At 36.0% G+C, this 25,590-nt stretch overlaps 1 protein-coding gene and 1 long non-coding RNA gene across 7 annotated transcripts in view; both read left to right on the forward strand.

Annotated features, from left to right (window-relative positions):
- LOC143353625 (uncharacterized) overlaps positions 1-25,590 on the forward strand; it is a 180,710-nt gene that overhangs the window by 129,070 nt on the left and 26,050 nt on the right. The window lies entirely within an intron of this gene.
- LOC143353336 (uncharacterized) overlaps positions 1-25,590 on the forward strand; it is a 171,482-nt gene that overhangs the window by 124,613 nt on the left and 21,279 nt on the right. For 5 of the 6 annotated variants that reach the window (XM_076786615.1, XM_076786624.1, XM_076786580.1 and 2 more), the window contains exons 5-8: positions 3,639-6,735; positions 9,593-9,797; positions 11,489-11,602; positions 25,340-25,507. In XM_076786615.1, coding sequence (XP_076642730.1) covers positions 3,639-6,735; positions 9,593-9,797; positions 11,489-11,602; positions 25,340-25,507 — 3,584 coding nt within the window. The remainder of the gene's footprint in view (positions 1-3,638; positions 6,736-9,592; positions 9,798-11,488; positions 11,603-25,339; positions 25,508-25,590) is intronic. The other variant, XM_076786605.1, reaches the window with a different exon arrangement.

Consider the following 25,590-nt stretch of genomic DNA (forward strand, 5'->3'; position numbering starts at 1 on the left):
TATGGAAAAACCTGACTTTTTGTCACCCCATTATTAACCCCCATTTCGACATATAGGGATGAAAATTGGCATAACGTATTTTGTTTGAACAAGCTATCGAATGGTGTATTACAAATTCAATTTGGTTTGGGGGCACTTTTGACCTCCTTATCCGGCTACACCCTTTACAAAAATAATATGTCCTTGCGCTTCAAACTGTTAACCGTTTATATCGAGTATACTAGTCATGAAAAGATGGCACTTATTGGTCTAATGACGAATATACTCGTCTTAGAAAAATTTGCATTTGTTATTAAATAAACATTAATAACGCTAGCTTACAATAATGCTAACTAATAAAATAAGGGTAAATAAAAAGACTGTCTGTAGTCAAAATAATAATAATGTCATGAATAAATTTTGTTTGGATATCAAAAGCCACGTAAAATCATAGTGAATATGAATTTTATCGGGATATGGGTATATACAATAAAAGCACACTCTTTATCTGTATACGAAATAGAATTTATATTTCAATAGATTCTCTAAAAGCTCGAAACGTCGCGAATGAATCAAGAAATCGAAAACAGAGGAGCAACAGTCCAATATGAACAACAGAGGATCGAGGGTCCCATGCATGGGGACACATACAATGTATATTAACTGCAGATACAATGTATATCAAAAGCCGATTCAAACGATCCTTCCTTCTAAAGAAATAACAGATTAATTTTGTTCTATTTATGAAATAAATTCCAACAAATTTCATAACATATAAAATTGTATTCGGTTGTAAATACCAATCATGTTAGATACCTCCAGAGAAATAATTTTTCAAGAATCAAACTAACATAAATCTTGATTAAAATCTTTTGTTTTCATCCGATTAATCAAACACGTTTCTTTCTTTGTTCGAGCTGAAGCACACCGAACGTGAGATTTAGTCATGGTCGGTTAGGATAATTCTGGACACTCATCGTTCCAGGAAACGTTCTCTTAAAGTCATAAATTAAGTTATCTTCTCCAGCCACGCCAAAAAATAAGCTACAAAAAAAATCTCTTGGATACAGACCCTCACTCCGACAGCCTAAAATCTTGCAACGTAACATCCACCTAACAATAATAATCTCGTTAACCACCCCATAGATCTTTCATGGAACCAATCGCGATAAATCCGAACTGACAATACAGTTTTCTCTGCTTTCGTCGTATCTCGAATGAGGATTCCTATACGGCGTTACTTTATTCTACTATTTAGCGGCAAACTATCAAGTGGTCAGCCAAGCAGTGATTGTATACACAATTGTATGATTAAGGGGGTGTCGAGCGTACAACTTCAAAAGAAGAAGAAAACTGTATTAACGTTTCGTGCAGTTGCCGAACAGCAAAAGCTAAACATTTTGTTGATTCATACTGACATAACCTCCACCTAAAATTAGGATGATCCAGTTAAGGGCCCGGGGTAGTCACGTGATTTTTTAGTTAATAATTTCCATTCACAGCCTTCAGACACAGATTTAAGATCCGTCTTGGTCTTGATTATCGTTCTTGATTATAGTATTATCGATATTATGAATTCTGACGCCAGAAGCGTGCTTCAAGTTTTCGCCTTTATTTCACAACAGAATCAAGACAAATTCTAGCTCAATTTGTAGCTGGAGATATTTTCTAGCGCGCGCTGGTCTCGACATCACCCAGAAAACTCATCTAATGGCATAAAAATGCTTGGACTCCACGGCATGCTAATCGTCACTTTTTGGCGTACTTCGAACGCTTATATTACCAAATATCTGCATAATCTCGGCAGCTCCAGACCAGCGCGCACTAGATTGAACCTTCCTCTTTCGAATGAGCCCTTTACGAGCGACAAAATATTCTTATTTAAGGACGAAAACTTGAAGCACGTGAAACCATTTTTTGACGGTAATGTAGTCACTCTACCTTATCGCGAATCTACGGATACCGGCCCCTTATAAATAAAAGAATCGATCTAACTATCTATCTAGCTAAATGTAAAAATTGGACATTGAACGTTAAAGAATAGATTTCAGCATTAAAATACTGTGTAGTACGTTTACAACATGACATTTCGTAGACAACATCCTCAGGGATTATTCAATGATAACCGCAAACGCGTTTTGATCGCCTCGCTACATCGATCGCATTGCACTTAGGACAGAAGTTTATACAATCGCACGTGTTTTCATGTAACCTGATCACATAGGCGGAGATCAGGTGCGCATACTTAAATCTTCTGCATAATCCCGAGGCCTGTTTAACATTCAGAAGCACGAGAGCATACCACACTGATGCATATGCATTTTTGCGTCCGTTGCAACGTAGTATGTGTGGCGAAATATATCATAGAGTCCCATGAATCGCCATCAACCTGGCTGAATAATTCTCGACCAACCGGTTTTTAAATCCATTAAAAGCTTCATCTACGCACCGTTCAATTTTACCTTGTGTTCATATGAAAACATCCGTATGAAATTATTGTTTTTAGAGGATCATCCGCGTTTTTTTTTCAGTGAAATACGTGCTAACTTTTAAATAAATAAACAGAACACAACGATTTCTGTCTAATATCCGGGAAATTTTCCTTTCAGAATGAAAGTACTTTACTGTACTTTACATTATACAGGGTGTCCCATTTAAATCATCCCAGTCGGATATCTCCGAAACTGTTGATGATATTAAAATACGTGTCAGACAAAAGTTAAACGGTATCAGGGGGCACACTTTCCAATGTAGATATGTCAACTTTGTTTTTTTAAATGGAATCGTATATTTTTTAATGCACTACTCGATGCTACTCATTATTTCTTACATAAAAATACTGAATCACTTCTGACGAAAAGCATTAGTTTAAAGTTGGTATTCGAAAGTACGTTTACGTTATAAGGTTTATATATAATCTAAAAAAGTAGTAAACATTTTTATAATTTATATATATAATCTATATAATAATTTATATAATGTAAAAAAGTAGTAAACATTTTCTTGCAAAAAATTTACTTTGGAGAAAAGTCATTATTTTTTTGCTATTCTCCTATGTGATCGTCTCGACTTTTCACATATTTCCGATAAGCTGACAAAAAATGATTAAAAATAAAGTTAAACAGTTATTATATGACAAAAAACTGCAACAACAAAAAATTCAGAAGAAACTTTGTGTTTGATTAAAAATTATGATCATTTAAACATTTTAAATAGAATTATATATTTTTTTAATCAAATGATAGATCATCACCTGCGCTTTAAAAGAGCATTCGGGATCTTCGATAAAAAATGAATTAGTGTGGGGACGATAGACAATAGGGAAATACATATCGGCGGTTAAATTAACCTATTGTGATTATGAGTGTGTGTAAGCAAAAACACGAGGCATGGGCGCATGTGTGTGTGAGGGAGCGAACGATAAACGGTTACGTTCGAATGACAAAGCCGTAACAGTCGTTCGACGTACAAGATAAGTTGCGCATGCATGAGAGTTTCCTTTCGAAAAGCGAGTTTCAATAAATCTTAATTAATTCCTCGAACCAAAAAATTGTATAGTTATTAATTTTGTCCGTAAAAATTTCGGGCATAATTATTTGATTTTTCAAGCACAGTAGTGGCTAAACATTTGAATAACTTCAATATCGATCACATTTCAGGTACGTTCCTGTTGCTCTTCAGCACCGTCGCAGCTGAAATAGACCGGTTAGAACGTCCACCCATAATACTGCGCTACAAAGACTTCGCGTCGAACGCGTTGGGAGTGCCGACAGTTGAGAAGAACAATGCGATATTGAACAAAATACCGTTGGGAGTCGAAACTGAGGAATTCGTTCCGTTCGATAAACGCGATAAAAGAGACGCGGAGCCGGCGCTAAGCGAGCTTATAAAAGAGGCTAAAGCAGGGGAGGATGAGAAAGTGATCGACAAAGACTCCGAAAAGCAAGGAATAAGGCCACGGAACGAAGTCGATGGGTTGTCGACGTCGGATTCGACGAATGAAAGCTCGAGATTCGAAGAGACCCCTCGCGAAACTTCGGGGAAGAGTTCGAGCACGAAAACAATTTCCGACGAGTTCAACAGATTGTCCAGGACAAACGATTTGATCATTGTCACTACGAAGCCCGCGTTGGAGGAGTCCAAGTTCGACCAGAAGACAAACCAAACGGTTCCTGATACGAGTCACCATGAAACGAACACAACCAACGAACCAGCCCTGTTCAAACAGGAACGTGAGACTGACACGCAAGCGAAATTTGGGAGTTCGTCTGAGGCGTCGGACGTTCCCGCGTCAAAATTGGAGACGAATAAACTCGAAGCACCGTCGGCTGAGCATGAAACTCTTACAACGGAGAAGCTTCACGGGAGGATCGCGAAGACGGAAGATTTGAGCCAAACAAAAAACATCGAAGTGTCCGACCTGAAGGAGACGGATGAAAAGAGAGGGAGCGACGAGCCTATCTCGTTAATCAACGACACGTACGTCAACTACAGCCACCATAATAAAACCTCGACGGAGAAAAGCTTGGGAACGAGCTCGGGAGACCAGTCGAGAGCCATCGTCGAGAGTGCCACTAACTTTATCTCCGAAGATAGTGCCATAACTCAGAAGCCCCGAGATCCGAAGGAGGACGTGGAAGTTGTCGGGAACGTAACCAAAAACGCAGCGCAAAGAATCGAAGATCGACGACCTCAGGACACGACAACCACCAAGACGGAACTCGTCGACCAATCGAGTCGCGCTTCCGGTGACAACCAACAATCGATCGACAACTCTACAAAGGCCAGCGAGATCCATGAACTGATCGACGAAAAGAACCAGCAAAAGTTAGTGGAATTGACAACTGAAAAATCGCGCCACGAGGAAACCGTGGAGCCGCAGGATGCTTCTAGTCTCGTCCCTAGAGGCAGGACGATCGCCTTCTCGGGGATAAATGAGTTCCCCAATCAGGAGACAAAGCCGACGACAACCGCGAGGATCAATGTCCCGTTTTCGAAGAAGAATATCACTGCCGAGAAGATGGCGGAGCTGAAGCCATACCCCTATGTGAAATCGTCCGGCAAAGAGGAAACTCGTAACGGCAGTAATAATCAGGTGGATGCTACGACGGAAGAAGCTTCCGCGCTGGAGAACACGATCGGCAGGGGTCAAGCCGACGTGAAGTTCATTGTTACCGAGGCGTCGGATGTTTTGGAGAACAGCATTCAGCAGTTTAAGCCGACCTATTACGAGAAATCTGGTAACGAGTCCTCGACAGCGTCAACCACACCGCTGCGCCCGTCGATTCCAGTGACCACCGTGTCACCGGTGGCATTGGCCGAAGCACAGCCGGCGAACCAGTCGGCCGCAGATGGATCTATCGATCCGAGGACAATCACGAAAACCGAGGGGAAATCCGCGGCCACGGGAAATGATGTACCCCGGTGGGGTGAAGGTCGCGAGGCGATTACGGACAAGGGAAATTTCGATATGACCGGGAACGGGATAACGGAAGTCAGCGTAAAACCGGAGAGTGATAATAAACGGGATTACGAGGAGCCGCCTTTCCACGAAAGTGTCGACCGAACAACGGCCGCTCCTCTCGCAACGATTAAACCGCAAGCTGACACCGGCATACCTTCGAACCCTGACATTCAAACGAACGTGGAAAGTTCTCTGCTGATCCGCTCGACTCTGAACGCCACGGAGCTCGTTACGGAGTATCCGCTCGTCAAAGGGAATTCTTCCGAAGCGAACAATTCGACCGTTACAACTGTTTCGGAGTTGACCACCGTGAAAACACCCGAAAGCGTTACAACGTCGCCTACTTCCATCGAGACAATTTCTACGAAAAACGTCACCGAGCCGTCCGGCACCTTAGATTCGAACGGAACGAACGAAATTCCTTCCGGTGTCACTGGCCCTCCCAATTCCGACGAAACGTTGATGCCCTCCACGACAACGATCGAGTATGAATTCGTTGGGCTGACCGAAACGACTACTATCCTCAGCCAAAATGTCACCGAGAACACTCCCAGCGCACACGAATCGACGAACGACGTCACCACTGTGCCAACGATTCAGGACCTGTTCGGTAATAGTTCCTCCAATGAGACCACCACCACGGTAAAAAGCCCAACGGTCACGGACAATTCTCCGATCAATGATAAGGGGACCACAGGTCTCGGCGACGAAAGATCGTCGAGTGTCCCAGTGACCGATCAAACAACGGTTTCCGTGTCGACGATGAACCCGACGACCACGCAGTCCAGGGATGATCCAACGACCCAAGCGAACCTCATAGAAGAGGAGACTGTTCAAAGCACGACGAGAGAGGACGATAGCCAGGAAACCAACGGTGCAACCAGTTTCTGGACTACCGTGACTGACGACGACACCGCCGTTACTGCTAGCACGGATGAGTCGCTCCCGCCGGATTCCAAAGATTCTGGCTACGCGTTCAATGTTACCGAAACGCCAGCCGAGGCCACGGTTGCGGCGAGTGTTAGCACGACAGGTGCCACTCGAGTGGACAGTCCCAGCCCCTTTGTGCCAACCAGTCCGCGCCCGGGGATCCCACTTTCGAGCACCGCCAGTACTCCAGCTGCTTCCGGCATACCGACCGAGACGACAGATGACACGAAGATGTCACCCGCCCCGGAGGAGATCACTTCGTTGGTGTGTATCGTCATGGAAGGCACGTGGAATGAAATTTGCCCGAAAATGGATGAACTGAAGTCGGCACTTGCCAAGATTTTGGCGACTGGCACCAAGAGGTGAGTGAGGTGTATAAAAAAACAAATGTGTATAACCACAAAATAAAAGAATAAGAGTAGCTACATCATTATCTCCTTCGGTTCCGTTGCTATGAAAAATATATTGTATGTTTGCAATTTATTAGAAATGAATTTTATATTTGATTCTAGTTTTAGATCTCAAAGAAACTGGACACTTTCAGTGGATAAATGAGTTATAAGAGGCACTGTGCAAAAGATATATTTATTGTCTATGTGACGGATTATGTTACTTACAGTATTGCTAACCGTACATTTGCAATGTGCAAACATCAATACTTCCTAAATATAATAAGAATTCAATGTAGATGGACTTTCATTGTTAAATTGATTGTATCTCTCAATGTAAATTTGACAATTTATGCAGGTGTTTCTAATCATTTATTCATTCAGTGTATAGTGGAAAAGATAACTGCGACTGAAAATGTCGCAAAATGATCTTGGCATAACCATATTCATTGCAGCGTATTGGTACATCGATATCATTCAAATTGCATGCAAAACGTTTTTTATACTATCGTAACTGAAGGGCATAGTTAGGTGACTGCCTTTAAGTGGGTCACCTTGTATAATAAACATACATAATTTATTATTCTTTGTTACAATTAATAATCATCATAGCCAAAATGGCCCGAAACCGAGGGTTAAAGCTATAATAAAGTATAGGGTATAAAGACCTTAGTGAATTTGAAATTATTGGTATGCTCATTCCTTTTTGTATGTAAGTGTAAGTAGAAAAAGTAATGTATGGATATAATTTGGGTCTTTCAGTATATTACCATAAACAACCATAATGTGTTGGATTAGAAATCTTGATAATTTACCGTTAAAAATGAGTGTACCAGAAATTAAAAATTTTGTATTCAAAATAGTATTGGCACATTACTATTTTACAGCCTATAGACGAGGGTCCGCAATTCGGAAGGGCCCGGCTTCAGTAAAGAAAAAACGATTTCTTGAAGAAAACTAAATAGATAAAAATTTAACTACTCAAGCAAATTTTAAAATAAATATATTCTATGTTGTTTGTGACAAAAATTGGAGCGAAATTGATACGAAAAACAAAAAATATCAAAAACGTAACAAAATATTTCAACTAGTTTTTACAGAATTTAAAGATTTAATGAATGTATTGTACTATACAAGGTGAAATAAAAAAGTTTACTTCAATGAATTTAATGTTGAAGAACTAGACGATGAGCGAGTAAATAAAATTGGTGAAAACCGAACGATATATAGCAATGCATAAAAAATAACAACATTGCATCTTCTTTTCCTAATACCGAAAGATTGTTAAGAATTGACTGAACTATGCCTGTAAGTTATGCAACAAGAGATAGATAGTTCTGTTATCCTTCGTTAAAATATTAGTAATTAATGATAAAGATAGACAGGTTAACTTCGTGCGTGTGATTCTTCTTGTCAACAAATTTCAGATTCGCAATAAAAAAGAACAAATTCAACACTTACAGGTTCTTTTAATCTGGAAGTGTCTCGTGTATTTAACAGTTGTAAATAATCTTTGATAACCAAACGACTTTGGGAGATCCTTATCTGGTGATTATCTTGAATTTTAACAATTCTACATATTGAAATTAAAATTTGTGTCGATTCCGCGAGGAAATGTACAAAATTATTGCAAAGATCCCCAAAAAGTAATTCAATAATTGTATTAATATTTCATTTTAAAATAGTTTCTATCAAAATACATGTCAGTTGAATTTCTTTATTTCCTAATTACATTTCTTTCTATACCAACTATTTCAGTCGCCATTAATCCGGCACTGTTTCGCGTTACCAAGTTAGAAAAATGGTGTATGCATTTATTCCAATATTGAGTTGTTTTCCGGCCGATGCACAGTGATCGAGACAATGTTAAAAAGTACAATTTCCGAAGTATGAAATCCAAAAGTTTTTGTTGTAAAACATTGATGGATGAAATCATTGCTAAAACCGAAGCGTAAAATCAAATATAAAGCTCGACACGTTTCCTGAAACACGTGCTATTTGCTGAATGTTTATTCGATTAATTTGAGTTTTACAAGTTATGTGTAATGCTATAAGTCCTTTCAAAACCTAAAAATTTTTTTTAAAGATTTTTTATTTTACAGTTACTGAAATTATAAAGATATTTTCGTGGGAAATGATGAAATAAATATATTTAGTATAGCATATATTACAATACAGACTGCACAAAATCTAAATAAATTCAATCTCGTCATTTTTATAAGACAACATGTATCAATTACTTTTAAAGCTTGGTAGGTTTAGTGTTAACAGTTTGTATCAATCTTTAAAGTTAAATGTTTTAAAACAAGTACTAAAAAGTACCTCCCTGATTTTTTGCATACTACTTCTGAAGGCATTAAACTTTAAATGGCAATTGATTTTATTTGTCCATTTTTGCGCGAACCGGGAAATCCATTTTTTAATATTTTTATTTCAATTTTTCACGCATTTTCTATAACTTGATGAATAAATTTTTAAAAAGTGGGTCAGTACGATAATAAATTGGAATAAAAAAATTAGCAAGAAAATTTGTATTTAATAAAAAATAATGTCTTTTAACAAAATCGTATTTTTTTCACCGATCAATTCTCATCGTCTTTAAAACAGTATTAGGAATTTTAGGTCGCAAACGAATTAGTTTAAAAGTTGTTAACTTTCTGCCGACTCCCATAAGAGTCCGAACACTGTGCGATAGGAAGAAAAAATGGAAGGAGGATAAACTAAAATTTTGATCGCAACGTAACATTAATCAACACGCGCGGATGTAATCTTTGATGCCGTAGCAGGATGGTGCATAACCAGTGTACCATCGTCGTCTTTCATGTTGCAGGTCGGTTTCTAATGAGCAAATTATGTTCCATCGACAGCCTCCCTGTCCGGAAGTTCCGAGCCTTACACCGACGCCATCAGATATGCCTCTGACGTCAATATTCGTTTATGTGGTTGACGAAAACGGGAGATTCGACAGCGCTATGACAACTAATTTACCCAGCTTGTACCAGGAGTCCAAAGAAACTGTGAAGTTTCCATTTAAAGTGAGTTGACACAACTAAAACGTATTCGAAGACCACGGATGTTTATGCAAACTTACTTTTTCAAAACATAATTCATTTTTGAAAATTATTAGTAGAGCTCACAATAATTAAAATGGGACTGTTACTGCCTGTTGCATGTCTAACTAAAATACAGTAAATTAATAACATTCGTAGTCTGTATAATACGTATGACTATGCTGTTTCTGATCGGTATTTATATACAGGGTGTCCCAAAAGTGTACTTACTTAAAACGCATGATTCCTGAAGTAAGTTTTCTTAAGTTATCAACGCAAAACGCGGGCCAATCAGAGTGCAGCTACAGTGAATATTGACGTCGGTATTGGCCGTCCCGGAATTCGGCTGCTGTAGCCATGCTCTGATTAGTCTGTGTTTTTCGTTAATAACTCCTGAAGAAAGCCGCGGAGAACATTTTTGTGCAGGAACAAGTTACTTCAAATGACCTTAGGAATCACTCCTTTTAAGGAAGTCCTCCTTCTTCTCGAATACCCTGTAGATTATGGATAACCTCACCAATTCTAATGACCTTCAAATTAATTATAGAGATAAATAGTTTTCCATATATAAATTCACAAATAAACATTGTTTAGAGGTTTGGATTAAATATAAAGTGATGATTTTTTATACGAGCAATAGGATATTAATCTTCTTAACATATTTCTAGGTCATTCAACTTGGTAAGATTACGCACATCTGTGTCTTAATACGATTTCTGCGGTTGCTCTTTATAGACTGTTTCTTTACAGCTTCTTTTTGTTTTTATTTACACTTTACACCATGTCGTGAATTTAACATCTGACAGTTCATTTTTTACGAAGTACAATTTTAGAACTTAACAACTTTTTACCCTGTCCGATGCATGAATAATCCATTCTGATTAAATATTCATGGTCAATTAGACATATTGTTAACTGCATATTGTATAATATTCAATTCGAATATGTTACGAATACTTATTGCAGAGTAATATGTACAGTGAAGGACAAATGGTAAAAGCTGTCCAGGATAAAATTACATTACTTTAAAGATCACTTCTAATTAATTGTAAATCAATTTTTTTCGAAGTCTTGGATGAGATTTCAAGATAGTGTTTTGAATAGTGCCATAACTTTTCCATAATCATTTAAATGAGCGAAACGACATATTAAACTACTTGAATAAGTGAATAATCAAAATATTTTGTAAATTAATTATACTATCCCTTGTCTACTAGAAATTGTTATAGATACTGTGCTATTCAATGAATACAATTGATTTCCGAAGAGTGTAATCGTAAATATTCCTTTCTACATAAAAACAGTCTTACTATTAATTAAATATTAGTATTGTTCTTGACAATAACAAATTTTACTGCCTTTCCAATAGTAAGAACACATTGTTGAACATTATGATTTTCAAACTAAATATCAAATCAAAACTCGATATCAATATTCAAATCATTGCTCGTTCAATATGACTATTTTCCTACGGATTTTTGATTCAGGTAACCGTTATTTTGTCAGTTAACGGTTTTTCGAGCGTTATGTCTACCATTTTTTGTTTGTATTTCACAATTTTTATTTGAATAGCGAAATTATGAAATATTTGTTTGTGAGTAGATGTCAATTTTAGATGAGTTATTGATTTATACAACATAGTTAACGTATGCCGCCGCTTGACCCACTCTTTTCAGATACACAGCTTTCTTCTGGTACAGGAAACGATCCCGGATTCCGGAAATGCGATAGCAGTCGTTGTGGTCTCCGTGGTTGCTTTCATTTGTCTGGTTCTTCTGGCCGGTCTCCTGGTAAGAGGACTTTTTATCTTAATTTCATTTTTCACTTTCAATAAAAAACCGACTGATTCTAGTTTGCTTGCGCTTCTTTCCTCGAATATTCCTCAAACTGTTAATACTGAAAACTCTGTTATACAGTTTTTTTTCGATCTATTCCTAAAGTTTTGCCTACCATTTACGAAATACCCTGTATATACGTGCTTATAAGTCGTAAACAACAAATGATATCGAAAAATGGTTGAAGTAAAAGTTACACCTTTTCTTGACATTTATAAAGCTGCGTATACATTTTTTTGAAAAATTGAATTCTCAATTTTTTTTTTAATTTACACTCAGGTTCATAGATCTCAAGAAACGGTATAACTTTTATTGCAACCATTCTGTGATGTCTTTTTTTGTTTACGACTTATAGACACGTATATAAAAAGGGCGGTTCGGATAAAAGGGTTGATATCTCCCTCAAAGTGAACAAGGTGGCACGAACGAATTACAGCCACCTTCTTAGATAGATCTAATAAATATTTATGCAAAGTTTTATCATACTCGGAGCGTGTCATATTCTATCCTTTTCCAACAAAAGATATCCGACCATTCCATGGTCGGCCGCACAGCTTTGTGGTACCCAGAAACTCTCGGCCCACTCAAAAACAATGTAAAGCCGAATAGGCACCCTCATTCATAATACGGCAAAAGCCGTCTCGGGCCATCCTCTTATATCGAAAGAAAACTGTATCGATTCTTGTACAATTTTAATATTAATAAATATTAACATTATACACCATTTTCTCAGTAATCATGGAGTTTAAATTCTTTACTCAGTAACTGAAGGAAATTGCAGTAATATATTAGTATGATTCTCTGATTGAGTGACACTTAAGACCAGGTTCCGGCAGACCACAATTAATTAAAAACATTTTAACAAACATGAAAACAAGTAAAATGAAACGTGAAATGTATTATAGTATTTATTCAATATTAGTAACTAAAAGTATCAGTACTATGGTCTTATTATTCAATTATGGTTGCTTCTGTATTTAGAAGTACGAGAATTTTATCATCACTGATATAATTACATCATATCTAATAATATAATTAGAAAATAAAGGGAATAGTAAACACGGAAGAATGTTTTTGTACGATCATTAGGTTTCCATCTTTATCCAGTTACATGTCTTAACATTAACTATGTATGTAAACGTTCAAGTATCTAGTCGTATTCTTCATTGAATAAGTAATTAAGCATTTTTTTAGCAATAATGTATGTTGCTAAAGTACAACACAATGAAGTAGAAATTTGAATTAAACATATTAACGTTTTTATCTTAACAAAAACTTTTGCAATCCTTTGCTAGTAAAAAGTTTGTAATCCACGGTTCGTTACGTGGATACTGACTGTAATTATCGCCCGGATCTACGAGCCTTCTCGTGGATGTCGATTAAGGTATGTAACAAAAGTATTGAAACAAGTTTAACTTACGCGCCATGCGCTTCGTGATGTAGATGTCGCTACACTGCGCACGTGGTAAATGTAACGGTACCTCTACATTGTTCTCAGATACAAAATGTACAAAAATTTTCATTTAGAATGGCGTACAAAGTTGATTTGCGCAAGCAGGTTTTTAGTCTTTTCGGAAAACTAAGTAATAAGGAAATAATTAACAACAACAATTGCTTGCCGAAATTACGAAATTTTGTCGAAAAGTATCACGCAAGTGATAACTACATATTTTAGTCGGACCTAACAAGTAGTTATTATGCAAAAAAGACAGTGGATTGTTACAATGCGAATAGCAGACCATGCGTGCCCAAGAAGGATAACCCTCTAAACGTGTCCCAGGCGCGTCCAGTCGAAAAATTTTGGGCTCTTCTCACTCGTATGGTATACGACAATGAATGAGAAGCAAAACCGAGCAGCAGTTGGTGCGCAGAATCAAAAGAAAATTAAAAGAATTTCATATTTCTGTGATTCAGACCATGATGGACAGTAAAAAAAAATCTCTCGAAAAATTGAGGACAAAGGGCCGTTTTCGATAACTTATAAATGAAATTAAAAAATTTTGAAATCATTATTTCAATATCTTATTTATTTTCCGAATTGTCTCAATACTTTTGTTACATACCTTATAGTCAGCGATAGAACCAAAAGGATTAAATGAATTTTGAAAAAGTACTACGACTCTTTCACGATATAATGGATCACCTATTTATTTTATGATTGACATTACAAACTCCTTAATGAAAGAAAACATTTTTTACCAAAAGTACGTTTATACAAATACACGCATTTTTCTTAATTTTGTATTCGTTCTCATTTTCATCGTACAGCGAAACATTTGAAAATTCCAATTAAAACTTCTTAATTTAAATTAATATTTTTCAATACACTTAAGTTATTTTAGAACGGATTAAAAATTAGTTTCTTATTGTTACTATCACAGAAAAAAGAAGCAATAAAGTTTCGAAAAGATTTGATCGACAAAATTGATATCGTTATGATTTGACAGTATTTAAACAGATAGAGATCAACAATATCACTCAAGAATATCGAAATATTTATTTACTTGTGAGAGGCTACAGTACAAATAACACATAAAAAGTTTGGTAATAATTTTGTACTAATACCTGCACATAGTAAATTATTAAAGTATAATAATTTTGATATTTATACTAATAGCGAAATTGAAATTTACTTTAAAGAAAATTGAATAGAATTATACGTATAAAAATGTTAATATTTATTAAATGAGAGTAGCTTTTCTGTGTAATATGGTTGTACATCTACATATATCGTATGAATAAAACAGCTCAGATATTTTATTAGGATGATTGTTACCTTGTATAATAAATATTAGTTTTGTATAATAAACATATGTTAACATTTAACGCACGCTGCTCGATTTGCACACATCTCACGAAACGAAATTTTTAATGGTCTGATCTAATGAACGAAGATTTAGCTGCGCAGGTCTGCAAAAGTCTATGTTCTCTGAAAGGCCTCGTCGTACTTGCATTAAACTCATTTCACATGGTGTTACGTACTCATCCGCCTACACTTGTGATGCATACAGTGTACGTAACAACGAATCGTATGTAAATATGTGTGTTTGTGTTGTCTAGCTTTTGTTTGTCGGAAGCAACGTCTTCTGAACCTCTGACTCGTCTATCAATGTGGAGAAATGTCGGTGTTGTTCCAACCGATTGGAAAGCTTTAATAAAATTACCCAGACAGTCAAACCTGGCAATGGCAGAAAATCAGCAGAGTCTGCTAAGAGACGCAGGCAGCAGATTTGCAGCGGTCTGTTGGTACAGCGCCCCCTACACCATTAAATATCTGTTACACCATCTACGACGATTTTAGTAACTACAACTCCTGCTATTCCAGCTACAACGACAGAGGACGCGCATATACAATTACACATATGAATATACAGGGTGGAGCATTTAAATGGAAACACCTAAATATCTCGGTTATTATTAGTCGTACAAAAAATCTTCACAGAATAAAGTTGTACTGTTTCAAGGGGCGAATTTGATGATGGTAAAAATTTTCTCAAGGTCATTTTTTTACAAGATTTCAAGATCATCGACATTTTTTAAAATGGAATCATATATTTTTATTATCGCTATGTGATGGCCGAGGTCAAGACGAATGCAACGATCTGTAATATTATGACCTTCACGTGACCTGGAGTACGAAAAATTCATAAAAGTAGAACACTTGATGTAAACAGTGAAAGAATGATGACATGATCCCCCTAGGCTTTCAAGAGATGTTCTTGAACCTTGACTAATGACTGTAAACACGCTTACAATAAATTATAAACACTGATACAAATCCTTCTCCTTGCGGTGACTCTAAGCAGTACGTTTAACCAGTTAACTGTGTCTGACGAGTATACTCGTCATGAAGAAATGGCAATATTTTGTGTCATAACGAGTATACTCGCCAAAACAGCTATAATTCAAACAGCGGTTAATTTTTGCGACGCAACTTAGGTACACATTTTTCAAAGAGGTCGCAACAGCTAACTGGTTAAGAAATTCATCGGGATTTATTCGGTTGTGAAAGATAACGTTACTTTTCTGAAACGATGGTGTACAGTGATGCAGAAAAGGTAGAAATTATTTTAGTTTATGGTGAGGCTGAAAGTAACTGAGTACAAGCATTTCAAATTCAATCATACTTCTCGGCAAAGTTATGACCGCATAGTTCAATTGTTTTGTAAAATAGAGAGTATTAAATCACTGAACAGAAAACGATCAAAGCCTGCTCCTGGAGAAGATGCCGAAACTTTTGTATTGGCTAGTCAATTTTGATCCTACTACAAGTTGTCGAAAAATTGGACGTTCTTTATTCCTTGTTCTTTATTGCAACGTCATAAATTTCATCCACACCATATTTCCTTACATCAGGAGCTTCATGGCAACGACTTTGAGAATCGTGTTGCGTTTTGTACATGGACATTGTAGCAAATACAAAGACGTGAATATTTTATGACGTTCTCTTTACTGACGAAGCTGCTTTTTCTAACCATGGACAACTGAATACACATAATATGCATTATTGGTGCACTGAAAACCCGAAATGGCTTCGCCAAGTTGTACACCACAGCCCATGGAGTGTAAATGTATGGTGTGAAATCGTTGGTGATAACAAACTCAAGGTCACTTGAAGGTCATAATATTACAGGTCGTTGGATTCGTTTTGACCTCAGCTATCACATAGTGATAATAAAAATATATGATTCCATTTAAAAAAATATCGATGACCTTGAAATCTTGTAAAAAAATGACCTTGAGAAAAAATTTTTACCATCATCAAATTCGCCCCTTGAAACAGTACAACTTTATTCTGTGGAGATTTTTTGTACGACTAATAATAACCGAGATATTTAGGTGTTCCTATTTAAATGCTCCACCCTGTATAAAGAGTACTAAAAGCGACTATTTTTCATTATTTTATGGAAAAAACAAAAATGTATTTATCCAGATTTTTAGCCATTTTTACTAGAATGTGTGTATTATAATTAAATTAGTCGCTTTTAGTCCTCTTTAAACCTGGAGCTCATTTAAATGTATAATTCAATATGCACGCCCTTTATCGTAGGAGTAGAAAGTTTAGAAATTGCAAATTGACTAGCGAGTCACTAAAATCGTCGGTAGATGGTGGTATCTCATAAAAATCTGTTGCTAGCAGGTTCTCCTACAAATGTTGCGCTAAGTTGCGGAAACGGATGGGTAGATCAACCGCGGTCGTGTTGCGCTAATCTTGCGCCATGTTGGCGGAATTTGACTGACTGGGTATTTTTGTAAACCGTAAATTGTTTTATTTGACAACCCTATCTTACTTTGTTTAACGCGTGGGAAAGATTTCGCACATTTGCTGCTACGTAATATTACTTAAAACCCACGATTTTAGGAAAAACGAGTTTAAATATTCAGGATTGTTATAACGACATCACATTAAAATACCAAAATTGGAATAATGAAATGTCAAATCTTTACCGTAACAGATATATATTACACTACTTATTTACATTACTAAAGAAACTATTGAAACTATCTCCCATTTTACCGTATGCAAATCGCTGCTCGTTGAATTATGGAAGCATGAACCAATGAACGCAAATGAAATTCTTTCTTCTAACTCTTCTCGGTGCTTAAGCTCTTCAGCATACACAAGTTCTTTAACGCAACGCCCCATAAAACATTTTAAATCCGTTAAAATGTAATACGAATATCTTCTGTAATATTGTAAAAATACTAACATTACAGTGCGGTTGGTTAGGTAAATAACGTGAGAAGTATGCCCATACATGTGGAATTTGCGAATTTTCCCGAAAACAGAGCTCCAAACAAAAGACTGTTATTCTATATTTTCAATTTATTTTTTCGAAACAGGTTGTATAGTTAATTATAGCTATGATTATCACTAATTTAAAAAAAATTGTTCGAACTTCCTTGGAACCTGCTATCTCTTCTTTCTTATTGATACTCATTAGTGGATTTGCAGAATCCGGAAGTAGCTGCGGGCTTTCGCGGTATCTCGAGATTTATGGCCTGTAAGTCATAAAAAGGCTCAAGCGCCTGATACCGAATAAATATAAAAGGATTTGAAAGACACACTTTTGTGACAGTAGAATTTAATTTTCGAGGAGCGTGAACATGGAAGATCTGTTTCCCATGCTTTGCATGTACTGCCAATTTTTATTGGAAAAACCCGTTATCATCAATGTTCACGTTACATCATTACTTGAAAAGAATGATACATTTACGAAGATTAGCAGGTGCATTCAATTCTATTATACGCGAATACATGAAATTTTCAAGTCATACTGATTTTTGTCCCATTTTTTCGAAATACCGTAAAGGGTCGACCTAAGCAAATTTGAACTGTGCGATCTAAGCAAAACGCGGGGCCATGAAGCTTGAGCTGCCTCGGTCGTCGAGCAGCGTAACCAGGACGGGTATATCGATGTGAACCACTACTAATATAATTGCGAAACTTTTTTATTTTTCATTATTTTTTTATAGGACTTTCGCCAACTTATTTGTGACATTTTTCTGATTAAAATGACGCTAAACACGATATAATTTGAACTGCATTTAGTGGTTTAATTGACGGTATGTAGTAAATTTCGAACGAGAAGGATAGCGAGTGAAGAAGAAAGAGAAACATATTTTCGAGATGTTAACCTGTTCATGTAAACAAAACATATTTTTCATTTTTAAAATTTTTTTACACGAGAATCCCCCCCCCCCTAAAATCGGGTCTAGTGTAGGATCCGAGAAGACTGTGAGCATGAGCGTTCGAGCAGTACTTGGCAAAATAGAATTTGAAATAGAAAATAGTAAATAGTTCATTTTATTTTTACAGCATAACTATAATTATGCAAATAAATTATTTTATTTATAAGAAAAGTTTTTGAAATATTATTTAAAAATAATATTTTATTTGGAAAATATTGAAAATAGTGAGACTGAGTTATTACGACATTGTCGTCTGTTTATTAACATGTTACATGTAAATATTCGTAATTAAGCTATAAATAATACTTTGCTAACTATTATAGTTTCTTATGTTAAAAATTATAATTTATAATATTAACTATTTGCTCAACTTATTTTCATTATAAGGAAATATTTGAAATACATATTTGAAATACAACATTAGAATATTTTATTTTATGTATCTGGTTATCAAAATAAAAATATTTTATTTGCCGAAATTTTTCGTTCTATTCAAAGTAGTATTTTATTTGACCCACATTAAATTATACTATTTCAAATAGTATTTTAAGTATTTTTTCCCGAAATTTTGCTGGAACGATATGACCTGCCTAAGAATGCTTTGGCAGGACAATTAATGCAAACATTTTTATTTTTGCATTTCTTGCTATGAAACCATTCTCAACGGATTTCTGAAGTGATACATTATACTCCACGTGATCAGTAAATATGGGCCAAATTATACCTTGTTTAGTGTCATTGTAATCAGAAAAATGTCGCAAATATGTTGGTGAATTTCATTAAAAATAAGTAGAACTAAAAAAATTTTCATTATTGCATCAGCATTGCCTCTCCGATACGCTATTTTTTGTTGCGCCTTCGGCCGCACGACCGGTGTTTATATATGAGGTCCTTTTCTATGTTCGGCACGGTCCACGCGGTTACAATAGTGTAGCAGAACTGTACGGTCTAAACAACGATAGGGACCTGAGGGTTTTGCTTAGATTAAACCTTTACTGTATCGACAAATGCGTGTCGTTGGCCGTCACAGAGCCATATAAATATCGTTGTCGTCATTATTGTTACGTCCTCCCTATGAGAAAGCGAAAGGAAAACGAAGAGTATGCAAGTCCGTTTCTTCGGATGATTAAATAATGAATTCTCCTATCGAGCATGGATACCTTCGGATAGTATCGAGATCAGTTGCGGTTTCGCCGTGTCGTGTCGCGTCGCATCGCGAAGAAATGCGATGCACTAGGATACTTGCTGCAAAGAAAGGATATAACGTTTGGCCTTCAGCTGACGATGGCCGCTTCATTGATTTCTACCTTAGGCATTCCATGTAGCCGAGCTTCGTTGTTAAAACATGTTTTCCGAGGAGCAACATAGCTTGTTACATGATCGTCGATGTTCGACGCTGCTCATCCTCAGCGAGCAATGTGAATTAATGGAAGGCAACGTTGTTGTTTAGTTGGATGATATTGCAATATGCAGAATACTGGCCTATACAATTGTTCGAACAACTGCTGAGATGTTCATCAAAGTCCCATTAACGACAGTCTATCGTTACGTACACGTATTAATCTTCGCATTTAATTCTTTCATTTTATTACGGTTCATTATAGTTAGTTAGTTAATAGAGTAATTTTATCATAGTTAGTTTATTTTAGACATGATTAATCGTTTGTGAAGGACATATACAGTGGCTAACAAAAGAATGTTTAAATATTCATAGGTTTATTCAATAACATGATAAGTTATCTCAAAAATGGCAAAAAGTATAGAACAGAATTTAAACTGTGTTATTGAATAAATCTATGAATAAATATCTTATTTTTATCTTTCAATTTTAATTTAAAAACGTTTCGAATTTTCGCTCGAACAATAATGGTATTGTATGCGATAACTACCACAATTTTTACAAATTGAAATTTTATATTAAAGCAGCAATGAATTTTTTATTAATATCTACATCTTATAGAATAATGGAAACGAGAAAACTACGAAAGGGTATAGAGAAAATTGATAGTTTATTTAACACTATAACATAAGTAAAAGAACTGAGTGGACAAAAGTAAGTTTAATTCTACATTTTTGTGATTACAATTCTGATATTCAAACACAAAATGTCTTATTACTTTGTAGGATCTCCGTTGCTGTGTATTACAGCTTATAGCCTGGTAATCTTGCAATCAACTCCTCGCCGTATGAATATCTTCACGGTTACAATAATTAGATCTTATTTATCTAGAATAACTTCAAAGAAGAGGGAAGAAAATTCATATTTATGTATGTCTACATTTGCTTTAATTCTTAAATATTAGTTACAAAAGAATAGAATTCTATTTCGTTTAAAAAAAAGGCATAACATTCATGTAGATGTTGTTTGAAGTGTTTCCAATGTAATACTTTCTTCGTTAGTACGAGCACTTGAAGGAATATACTCATGTAAAATTATCCAGAGATTTTTAATGGGAGCGAGGTCTGGGAATAGTGGTGGGCACTCGAGTTTTTAAATTGTTTCTCCCTCAAAAAAATTGGATGCCACCTTTGAAGTGTACTTGATGTCGATGTCTTGCCGAAAGATAAACGTGTACTATACAGGGTGTTTGGAAAATCGTGGTACAATCGGCAAGCGGATGATTCCTCACATAAAATCTAGTCGAAAATAAGAAATATAATTTTTTCATACGGGGCTTCACTTTCGAGAAAATTGATTTTGATAATGCGTTAGTTACGCTTGCACTTAGACAGTCTACTTTATTCGCCCGATCTAGCCCGCAATTCCCATTGCCGTTTGTGTTTATGAACAATGTAGAGACTCCTTATTATTAATTAAAGTCATGCCATATCCTAAACGATACTGTTTACAGATGCAAGCAACAATGGAAATTGCGGGCTAGACCGAGCAAACAAAGCAGACTCTATCTAAGTAAACGCGTACCTAACGAATTTTTGAAACTCGATTTTCTCGAAAATGAAGCTCCGTATGAAAAACTATATTCCTTATTTTCGACTAAATTTTATGTGAGGAATTATCCCCGTGCCGGTTGTACCACGACTTCCCAAACACCCTGTATAGTTGCGTTAATATTATCACAATGAAAATGTCTTTTGACTTACTTTTGTCCGTTGCACGTGTCGAACAAAATGGATTGTTAACGCGTTTTGTGAAAACAGACGAATAAACAAAAGAAGTTTAATGTCGTATAGAGTTGCGAGGATGCCCCACCTTAGGTGGATGTTATCAACATTTGAAAAACTATCTAGTGCTAAAGTTGTCAATACTCATACAGGGTAAGCTAGACATTGTGGTACAACCGGGCAGGGGTAATTCTACATAAAAAAATAAGAACTTTCGGTATATATTTTTTTCATTCGAAGCTTTGTTTTCGAGACAATCGAGTTTGAAAATGCAGCGAATACGCGTGCTATTATGTATGTAGATAGGAATCGTCTAACGTGTCTGACTATTACCAACCAATTCTAATACTTCCTGCATCTACTAAAGCACGCGAGCCTGACGGATGTTTAAACTCGAGTTTCTCGAAAACGAAGCGCCAAACAAAAAAATGTTATTTATATTTTCGATTTATTTCTGTATGTAGAATCACACCCTGCCCAGTTGTACATACTACGATTTCTGGCCCACCCTGTATACAGTGAAACGTCGATTATCCGTGCTGATACGGAGATAAATGCATTCCGATAAGCGGATTTCAGATAATCGGTCTACATAAGCGAACCAAAATTGTAAATAAATCATGAAACTTCAGAAAATATATTGATTGTAAAAGTTGAATGTTATGCGTCCGCAGAGTTCATAACGTAAGCAACGTTTCTTTTCGTGTTAGAAATATAACAAATTTTTTCTTCTTAATATTTAATTCGATAAGTTTATATCTTTGTTTAAATCATTTCCGACAATTAATAGGAGCTTTCCACATGTCTGTTACTATACTAACTTTGCATTTAGTTCAATTGCTTTTTGTTTAATTAAACGACCTGCCGTTGCTGAATCTAATTCATTATCGGATGATAATGTGAAACTACTACGGAAACAGTTATTGATTTCATTACTTTCAACGGTTTTTGAGGTTATAATTCAAATTGGGAAAATCGTATTAATATGTGCAACGCAAATATTAAGAATTCAATATTGTTAAAGATATTAGAGTCTTAGTACGTTATAACTATGACAACCTCATTTGATACTTAATTAGATGTTTCTTCTTGTTTTTCTTCTTCCAGCAATAACATTTTACTTTTCCTTAGGACAATCGTCGTACTCGTACGTAATCGTTCTTCTTAGATTTTAATTTTCAAAATAAATTGAAAACCATCTCAGAAACTTGATGCATAGCGGATAGCTCGTTCGTATTAAATGTTGTTTGAACATGTTTAAATATTTAAAATATAATTAAAATACATACGATTATATTCGAGAAAGTATATAAAAACATTTTCTAAAAGAAACGTTAATATAACTTTTACATCTGAAGCGCAAACGAAATGTCTTACAGTTGAAATTTTGAGACTTGTTTCAAAGATTTTTAAAAAATTGACGCCGGCGAAGAAATATAATTTTCAAAATTTAACGTATGAGAAACCATAACGCTTATGCGTTGACTATGCCAGGCCTGGGCAACTTCTTCCCCGCCGTCGCTTCACGACCCCCACTACCAATGTACAGGTTCCCTTACCACTAGCCACTTCCATTAACCCTACCGTGCTCTTATTTCTCCTGGAGGGTGTCGCTAGATGAGGGGAGGGAGCACGAATTGAAGGGAAAATTACCCTCTTTCTGCCAGTACCGAAGTATGCATGACAGACACGAAACGCGTCACGTGACCGGATCGCAGCGAAAGCGTGCGGAATAGCGTGGTAGAAGGGGAAGACAGAGTGGGGATACAAGTCTTGATCTGGCAATACTGCTCCTAAAGAAAACCTCCTATATAGGTTCCACCCCCCCCCCCCCCGCCCCCTTCTACCTACTCCATAGGAGCATGCGGGAGAAGGGTCTCAGGAGTGGATAGAGAACTCGCATGTAGTTCGCGAGCGACCAGTTGCCCAGGCCTGGCGTATGGATGAAGGTACACAATTAAAAATCTGCTCGTAGCGACTTCTATTTAAGTCAAATGCGATAGGATCGCAGGCGGTACCTGGTGAGAGACAAACCCTTCCTTGGAACTTGCAAACTTTAAGTTTCATATAATATTTTTCGAAACCCAGCAACCTTGTAGGGAGAGTCGATACATTTTGGAGAAATAAGTTTGCGTGAACAAAACTAAATAACATTTTAATGATCCCTTTGTACACTTGGAGTTAATATCACATTTTCACAGGCCCTTATTAACTACATTTTAGGGTGGGGTGTTCCAGGTAGTAATTAATGTGGAAAATTCCAGGTAGTAACGTAAAAACTGTTCAGTTACGGAATCTATATAGCTTGAAAATTTCAATATTTACTGCGCATTGTGATTGCGTGGAAATTAACGACCCGTTTTATCAACAGTTTTCTTCACTCGTATTACATAATAACATTGCGAACGAAGAACTTTCAAACATAGTTGTGATGCTGTAACTTCCACCTTCCGGTTTATAACACCGGTTATAGGACATTGATGATTTTCTTATGATTTTACAGCAGTATAGTATTGCCTATTATAGTAGCACACTACGCTTTTCGGATGTAAATTTTTTCGCATTCCTCTGTACAGGGTGTACCAAGATTATGTGTAAATACTAACACAGCTGGATTCTGTATCTTTAGCTCGGTGGAGATCTGTTTGAAAAATTACGTGCAAAATTGTCCTTGACCAGTTTTTTCAAGATCAAGAGAAAACAATAGATCGCAAATGAACCGTTCTCTTGGAAAACAACTTTAAAGTTTTATAAACTATTTTATCCCATATGTCTACGAGGTGTCCAAAAATGGTATAAACGCGGGGGAGGGGGATGATTCTACATGAAAAAATAAGCCGAAAATATAGAATAAATTTTTTTCATTTGACGCCTCGTTTTTGGGAAAAATGACTAAAAATCTGTCAACTTCGCATGCCCAGGGTTTTTAAGAAGTAGAATTAGCAGATCATGAATAGACTCGTGAGACGATTCCTATTCAATAATACGCGTGTTCGTTGAATTTTCAAATTCTAATTTCTCAAAAACGAGGTATCAAATGAAAAAAATTTATTCTATATTTTCAATTTATTTTCTCATTTCCCATTTTTATAAATAAAGTAGTTCACGAAACTTTAAAGTCGTTTTTTAATAGAAAGGTTGAGTTGAGGTCTATAGTTCCTTGAGACTTTTTATCCCCTCGATGAGTAGATTACGATGCAATAATAAAAAATTTAACCTTGAAAATGTCGATCAAGGACAATTTTGCACGTAATCCAGCTGTGATAGTCTTTACACATACTTTTGGTACACATTGTACATTAACAGCTTAAAGACGACGTGATTGACTTTAAACTTGAAATACGATATAAATAAAAAAATATATAATTTCTGACAAATATTTGTTCAAGAATGGAGTTTTGTAGTCTGCGTTTATATGCTATGCACTTGCAATCAATTTCTCTCTCTAACTCTATTATTATATGTGTAGACAATTTTACTAAAACATAATAACAAGTTTCTTTCTATTTATAAATACAGAAATCAAACTGTACTATTTCTCAACAACCCGCTTTTCACATTAACAAACACTCTCACAAACTGACTTTGCTTTACGGTTTGCTGAATTTATTTATTTTTGTAGTCATCCATTAGAATTTCTCATATTCCTAGATCAATGACTAACTTTCTTATTGTTAGTACCAAAGCCCGAAATATTATCCTTACGTATATCAACATTTCAGGTTTTATTAAATAAACGATCATGTGTTTCACGTTGGCATTGATATCCTGCCTCGAATGCCTTACGAACGATTCATTTGCAGAGTGGCTAAATTTTTAATGTTATATTTTTCGAAAATTGAATAATACCTGTTTATCTTGGGAACTCTTTTTCAGTTTATAATGAGGAAAAGGCAAACCAGGTTCAACTATGGCGAGCGGTGTCGACCGGTGTCTTTAGATGCCTATAGCGTCGATAGTGTCTCCGCGTACAACAGCGTGAGACGCAAAGGAGTAGCTAGATCTTCGAAAAGGAGTTATGGGAATCCAACATTTGAGGATTCGGTAAGTGTTAATTATCTATTGCATCTGTTAATTAATTTCCCTTAGTCGATTTTGAAAAATGGCGCTATACTTAGAAATTAACG

This window comes from Halictus rubicundus, chromosome 1 (genome assembly GCF_050948215.1).
Source record: "Halictus rubicundus isolate RS-2024b chromosome 1, iyHalRubi1_principal, whole genome shotgun sequence".
Taxonomy (NCBI): domain Eukaryota; kingdom Metazoa; phylum Arthropoda; class Insecta; order Hymenoptera; family Halictidae; genus Halictus; species Halictus rubicundus.